Source organism: Ornithodoros turicata, chromosome 9, assembly GCF_037126465.1.
Source record: "Ornithodoros turicata isolate Travis chromosome 9, ASM3712646v1, whole genome shotgun sequence".
NCBI classification, from domain to species: Eukaryota; Metazoa; Arthropoda; class Arachnida; order Ixodida; family Argasidae; genus Ornithodoros; species Ornithodoros turicata.
The window spans coordinates 22583824-22590940 of record NC_088209.1 but is presented as its reverse complement, the minus strand read 5'-3'; the positions used below and the strand labels follow the sequence as shown (position 1 = coordinate 22590940).

At 41.8% G+C, this 7117-nt stretch overlaps 2 protein-coding genes across 2 annotated transcripts; one reads left to right on the top strand and one right to left on the bottom strand.

Annotated features, from left to right (window-relative positions):
• Positions 1 to 29: 29 nt before the first annotated feature.
• On the bottom strand, positions 30 to 3807 carry LOC135368371 (calcyclin-binding protein-like). The gene is made up of 6 exons (XM_064601585.1): positions 3640 to 3807; positions 3126 to 3330; positions 2945 to 3041; positions 1929 to 2028; positions 1094 to 1188; positions 30 to 324 (listed from the first exon to the last, which is right to left on the bottom strand). Exons 1-6 carry the CDS (start codon positions 3652 to 3654, stop codon positions 162 to 164), a joined length of 675 nt encoding a protein of 224 aa, XP_064457655.1. The 5' UTR covers positions 3655 to 3807; the 3' UTR covers positions 30 to 161.
• Positions 3808 to 4060: 253 nt separating this feature from the next.
• On the top strand, positions 4061 to 6237 carry LOC135368372 (V-type proton ATPase subunit G-like). The gene is made up of 3 exons (XM_064601586.1): positions 4061 to 4245; positions 4382 to 4482; positions 5599 to 6237. Exons 1-3 carry the CDS (start codon positions 4164 to 4166, stop codon positions 5767 to 5769), a joined length of 354 nt encoding a protein of 117 aa, XP_064457656.1. The 5' UTR covers positions 4061 to 4163; the 3' UTR covers positions 5770 to 6237.
• The last annotated feature ends 880 nt before the right edge of the window (positions 6238 to 7117 follow it).

Sequence of the window (7117 nt, the reverse complement as noted above, 5' to 3'; positions counted from 1 at the left end):
ACCTATCGATTCAATTAATTACGTAGAGATCAAGAGGGTATATGCAGTTTTATTGTCACCGTATGCAAGCACATTTACAACCAATACATGTCCTGTACATGCCAATACAGCAGTCCTAAGATGCTCCTTCAACAACAAGAGCCATTTAGTGATTTAGATGGTCAAAATCCGAGATCGCCACCAGGGTTCTGCTTGTCCCTAGCTTCTGTCCAGGCCTTCGCAATTGTCCGCTTCATTTCATCATCTCCTTCATTATACATTTGTTTCATCATATTCATGAGGGATGCCCCTGGATCAGAATCCTCCATGTCTGGCTTTGGGGCCCTTGAGCAGGGTAACAAACGAGACAAATGACACATCAAAAGAATGAACAACGTCCTTTGTGTAGTCGTGGATGGGCTTCACTTGACTAAGGTGCAATACTTTCTCCTCGAGGAATGAAACATGCTGTTGCCTTGACACCAACACAAAGGGAACGGGAGTCATCCCCTGCGTCATTCGTGACTTATGAGCTAAAGAACCTGCAACTTACACTCTCACTGCGTCTTCGCCTCTACGCAGTAAACACGCCTATCGCAGTAACATCATCGATGTCCTGATTTTCAGTAGAGGACAACATTTCAGAATTTCTGATCAAAGATATTCTAGTCGAAGACATGCATATTGAAACCTTAGCTCTTGCAATGCGCCTGAGCAAATAAGCTCAGGAGGATGGGAATGGCTCCGGGAATGGCCTTCCTTTCGTAACACAGGTCGAAATATCGGGTGCACGAGCACAGGTTCGAAGCGAAATGGGTGCGAATAATCGAGCACGTCTTCCGAGGAATGCTCCGAATTATTGGATGAGGAACTATTATTATTGGATATTATTATTGGAACTATTATTAGAACTATTATTATTATTATTGGAACTATTATTATTATGGATAGGAACTATGAGGAACTATTATTATTGGATGAGGAACTATATTGGTTCTATGAGACGTTTGACAGTGCCAACAACTTTCGACGAAAAATTGGAAAGTCTGAATTATCGGTCGGCAACTCTATATTTGTACCAGGACCAGTCAACGGAGATAAAATGTCAACCTACTTTGCTTCTTTGGCTCTCTTTTCTAGTTCCGTCACATGGGACCAACTTGCAGGGCCGGCTTTTCTCAAAAACACAACAACTGTGTCTGCTTTCACCTGCGAGTGACAGTGAATCATTTTAACAGTGGTCGGTGCCAAAATTACGTTGCAAGGTTGAGCTAATGGTACGAATTCTAAAAATGACCACCATATCTGCAAAAGTTCTGTGCTCAAGAGGGTTCAAAAATGCTCATAATGCTATTAAACACACATTTCCAAGAGTGGTTAGCAGCGCGACTTACTTACAGAATTCGGATGGTCAGATATAAAATGAAAATTGAGTCAAGTTAATCCAAGTTAAGCACGCTCCGGATTATCGTGCAGATTTTCGCGTCATATATACTTCAAATGAACGATAAATGTCAAATGAAATAATGACCAGTAAATGTTTTTAGTGTATACATTATTTATAGAGGTCATCGCAGGAGTGCTAGCCCAGTATGTTACAAGCAATAACCACAAATAGTAAGGCTGATTTGAAAAACTGATTTGTTTTTGAAACCAAAGGAAACAAAATGAGGTAAAACCGCCTTGTATACTGCCAAAAGAAAACTGATGACTGGACAGTCCTCTGATACTGTCTTTCATCCTACAGGTCATTAGGAACAGCATTCACTGTATCAAAGTGATGGTTATGTGATAATACCTTATAGTTGCTTTCAAGTTCTCCTGATTTCTTCATTTTTAACATAATTAATGCAACAAGGCAAAAATTAACTAACTAGTACACATTGAATAATATATTTTTGTGGCCTTTTATGCACCAAGAAGAAGAAGAGAAGGATGCAATTACTCACTTTGTGGTAGCTATCAGCAGGCATGATGTCCTTCATTAAATTTGTGATTGTCAGGTTGTGGTTCTTGTTCTCAAGTGCCAATACCCGAAGTTCCATTTTTCTTGAGAGGAATAAACAGTAAAACAAAATTTAATTTTTTTTTTGCTGTTGCAGGGTTGTGTGGCACCCAGGTACATTTACATCTAAAAAAAATAAAGCTGCTACAGCAAACTTGTAGCTTCTGCAGAATACATTTTAATCATTCCATTCAAATCACAATTTGAATTTGAATATTTGCACAGCCCTAAAGACAGGCACAAATAGCTGATTATCCCCTTGACATTAGAGTACCATCCTGGACACCACGAAGTTGACAGTCAAAAACTGGTCGATGTGTTACGATAGTGTCTATGACCCAACTGCTGGAAGAAAACTCTGCTCGTGTTGCTATGTCACACGATCCTGATTCCATCGCACAAGGCAATCCACTGGGCAGGGTGTGTGCTCTAAAAGGTCAGTCACATTTTCGTGCAAGACGTGATACCTCCTTGACGCTATACCTCCATCACACACAGACTTCCTCTGCCTCAGAGTGAAGAATTTATGCTAGTGGAACCTACAAAAAAAATGTGGTTACCTAGCACTGTGTAACAAAATAAATATGACCACGCAAACTTTCGCCTCCATCCCTCGCTATTGCACATAGGAAATATGGGAAGACGGAAGTTTGTGTGGCCGTATTTATTTTGTTACGGAGTGGCTGGTAACCACGATTTTTTCGTAGGTTTCTCTGGCACAAATTATTCACTGTGTGGCAGCAGAAGTCTCTCTGTCAAGTAGGTATCGTGTCACGAGCGAAAATGTGACTGACCTTTTATAGCACCCACCCTGTATAGCCATTATTATGTATTATTACTATTACTTATCGTTCGTTATCGCTTTGGTCCTTGCAGGTGTCAGTATGAAAAATCTTATGTCTGTATGTTGCAGAAAGTTCCACGTAGCAATGAGGAAGGTACAACAAACGTCTTGCTCACCTTTCTGCAAAAGCTGTTTTGACATTCTCTGCCGGTATGAGGTGGACTCCAGGCAATGTGACATAGAACTTCACAAACTTTTCTGATTGGTCCCATGCTGCAACGAATCGTGTTTTCACCGTCTTCAACAAAGCTAGCACACAAACAAATTACACAGCAAAATAAGTACGACTTTTTTTACCATAGTTTGTTATTTTAACGTCGAACGCAGAGCTTTCCCTCGAAACTCTTGATGACACATCGGAACTCTCTTTCACGTCGGCTTGTGCATTCAAGTCGTTAAGTTCAGCCTCCAACTTTTCTATTTGAACTGCAAGAATCTGTCGAACTCCTGGTCTCGCCGCCAAAGTGTGAAGATTTCTCAGCTCCACCAAGTCCCGCCGGGTCTTAAAACAGAAACACGAAACATCAGCACCATTTCGGGAACCATGAGACTGTGAGAGCGCACGCTATCAAACAGATTCGCCAAAACTGGACTCTTTTATTGAAGTGAGAGGTCTACTGACCCTGCGACATAGCCCTGCGACCTTGCACAAAACGCGATAATGTGACATTTATCCAGGGGCAATAATTACAGTTGCTGCATCTGTTGTGTACCTCCGTGACCACACCACTCAGGTAAGATCATCGCGCATAATCCATTCTAGTTCTGTGCATGGGAACTTCACAAAGGAAATATAACGGTATCTACTTACCTCCACTGCTGACATGGTTTATGTTTGCTTGTTACACTACGGATCCAGCACACCCGTAATACAAATAATATAACTACAACGATCACACTGGCCGTGAATGAAGGAAGAAAGAGAAGAAACTTCTAGATCAACAACGCGCTTCTCGCGTGGTTACGAAAGCTTATCCAAAACTGTCGTTTGGTGTCAGCACTGGCCAGCATGATCGTTAATAATAGAGTATCATCACCGAACGCTTGTGTACCTCGTATGTCTTATGATCACATTGTAAATTGCATGTAACGATAAAAAGCGCTAGTTCTATATCTGGCTGGTGCTCATGAGGCCCGCTTCGTAACCTCCAGCTCGCCTATTTTGCACTGATAAACAGTACTGGAAGGCAGCGCCGTCCTCTGCATGAACCATGGTATAAAGTGCATAAAAGTCGAGTCGATTTCAGACGCTCTGATCCGCAGATCACCTGACTCAAAAGTTGTGCATTTGCTGCAGTAGTCTCGTGACTTTAGACTTACCCGTTACAACCAGCAATGACTAGTCACAGCCAAGGCGTTCAGCAGCTGCTAGCTGCAGAAAAAAGGGCCTCTGAGAAAGTATCCGAGGCGAAGAAACGTAAGTAGGCAACTCCCAAGCGGTCAGAAGTACTGCAGCCTGCCTGCCAGTTGAAAGTCCGTGTCAGACTCATGTTAGAGTTATGCAAGTGTTTAATCGATATTTCATTTATGCCGACCACTGTGTTCTAAAACAGGCAAGGCAAGGCGTCTGAAGGCTGCAAAAGATGAAGCTCAAGCTGAAATCAACAAATTCAAAGCAGAAAAGGAACGTCAGTTCAAGGAATACGAAGCTGCAGTAAGTATCAAGATAGTGTGAACAGAAATATTGACATTGTGAAAGGAGTACGTTTACTTTTTTTGTTTTATAGCATACAGTGCGAAAACCTATGGCAAATGCCCGCCTTTTGCTATCCAAAAGGAATCAATACTTGTCCAATTTGTCAAACATAGTGGGATCTCATTCCGTTTACTAACCCCGTACAGGGGAAGATGGAGGCAATCCATACAAAACTTTAACCCTGCGAAAAGCCCACCATGACTAGTTTGTCACGACGCAGCTACCTCCCATAAAAGGGTTTGAACAGCCACTTTTTGTCAATGTCTAGTATGCCCTTATCAGTGCAGCACTAAAGCTTCACTCAAACTAAATCTACTTGTGGAAAATCCTTTGGCATGGCATAACTGGTAGCGTCCCTAAGTATAAATCTAGGGTCCCGAGTCAAGTCCTTGCGTCGGCATGGGGTTCTATTGTACCCATTTCTTGAGAAAATGTGAAGCTACCATCTCTTAAAGACACTGTACAGTTAATAAAAATCAAACAAAAATGTTTATTGCAGCATGGAGGAAGGAAACGCAGGAGCAGCCGTTTCGAACAGATTTCCGTGGCGGTCGCTCGTGTCAAAACCGCCATTACTTCCTGTCCACCACGTGATCCTCTCTAAAGTTTCGGTTTAGCATCTCTTTGTTGTTCGCGCTGCTTTCCATGCTTTTCCAAAGTCATAGACTCTTAAAATGTGAGCACCATTCTGGAAACAACGTTTTGTGAACGTGTTCCTGTCACGGTTGCGGCTGTCGTTCAACAGAAAGCAGCTCTGTCAGGGGAATAACGTTTCATTCGTAAGTATGTACTCGGTCGGTTGTTTCATACCCCTGTCTGTGAGAGAGTCATCTTGAATCGTTCTTTTGCAAGCTGGAGCAGTGTTACAGCTGCAGATTCACTTGAATTCCTCCATTGTTGTGCATGTTTGATTACTGGCATGCTTTACCACTTGAGCAAACACTTGGCTACAACCTGGCCACCAAGCACGGCGCTCTATTGATTTAAAAATATTTACGGACACAATAGGGAAAGAGGATTGTAGTCAGGTTGTGATGGAGAGTCTGTAGTGACTAACCCATTTCCCATCTACAGCATATGGGTTCGAAGGACGACATAGCGGCGAAGATTGAAGCAGAGACCAAAGAGAAGCTACATGAGATGCACCTACTAGTTGGAGAACACAAGGACGCGGTCATCAGTAAACTCCTGGAGTTTTCATACGATGTCAAACCACAGGTACACCAAAACTTCCGAGTGCTGTAATTTGGAGGTTGCTTTGAAGGGGGGGGGCATTGAGATTGTGCTCTAGGTGATACTTGCCACGTAAATCTGCGTAAGTAATTGTGTTACTTGACAGATATTATCGTATTAGCTCTAGACCACGAGCAGTTGTCATGTTGTCGAGGTGTTTGGAAACGTCATATTTGTTACCGTGTTATTCTCTCTGTGTATGTAAACTTGTAGGTCCTTCAGCACGGCGTTTCCTGCCGTCCTAAAATGGCATAGCGTAAAGTATCTTCTAATTTATAAAGCGCCTCTTTTGTGCTAACTGTTTCAAGCATGTGCGGATCACTCTTGATGGATTCTTTGTAAGGAATTTCCGTCGGTGATGCAGTTTAGCGTTTGATCAAATAAGCAAATATATGCATTCCATAACATAAAATATATATGTACAGAATTTCTGTAAACTGGAATAAACGGAAATAAATCGCTAAAATATGAAGCGCTTTACCCCCTTCCTGTGTGCATTGCTTACACAGGGTGTTTCACCTAACATTAAAAAATTTAATTTGGGAGAAATTGAATTTTGGCAATTGTGCTCCAAAATTTGCCAAGTCAACCCCTTCTTTCTGTTTTTTTCTTTTTTTTTTTTACGGAAACAAAGTGCATGCCTGATTCAGCCCATTTTACTACAAAGTACATCCACTACTACAGTGCAGAGACGTTTATGTTTCCAAGCATTGGGTCACTGGGAGGAGCTTAATATGCATGATGCAAAATGCATCACCCCGCCCTCGCCTTCTTCCACGCTCGCTGCCATCTTTACACGGTTGTTGGAGGCTGTCGACGGCGCCTATGTTTACACACCTGCATGGGGCATCATCGGCATGTACCGACTTATTATCCATGTACTTTATTTTGAGCGTTATTTTCACTAGACTTTTGGGGCTTTCTTTATTTGTATCAATGTTATGCGGATGCAAAGGTGTAGGCTCACAAGCGAAAATAACCACATTAGTAATCCAACACACATATCGCATACATATCTACATCAACTTCATCGTCTACATCTGCTACATATCTGCTGATATCTACATATAGATATATTACAATATATCACATACCGTTCATTTCGAGAATGATTGAACCGAAAATATTGTATTGTTCTTCGGTAGCAAAATAAGCTGTCACGTACGTAAACACTTTTTATATTTGTATTTTCCTGTAATTTTTCTCTCGTATTTTCCAACTCTTTAAAAGTCGAAGCATTTTCGAAGATTCATGTGCTGGTTTCACGGTAAAGTTCAAGTTATTATTAATCAGATTCTGTCGTAGTCTGTATTTGGTAGTCACCTATGCGGCCGCGCAACTTTGTGTACGCCCATGTGGC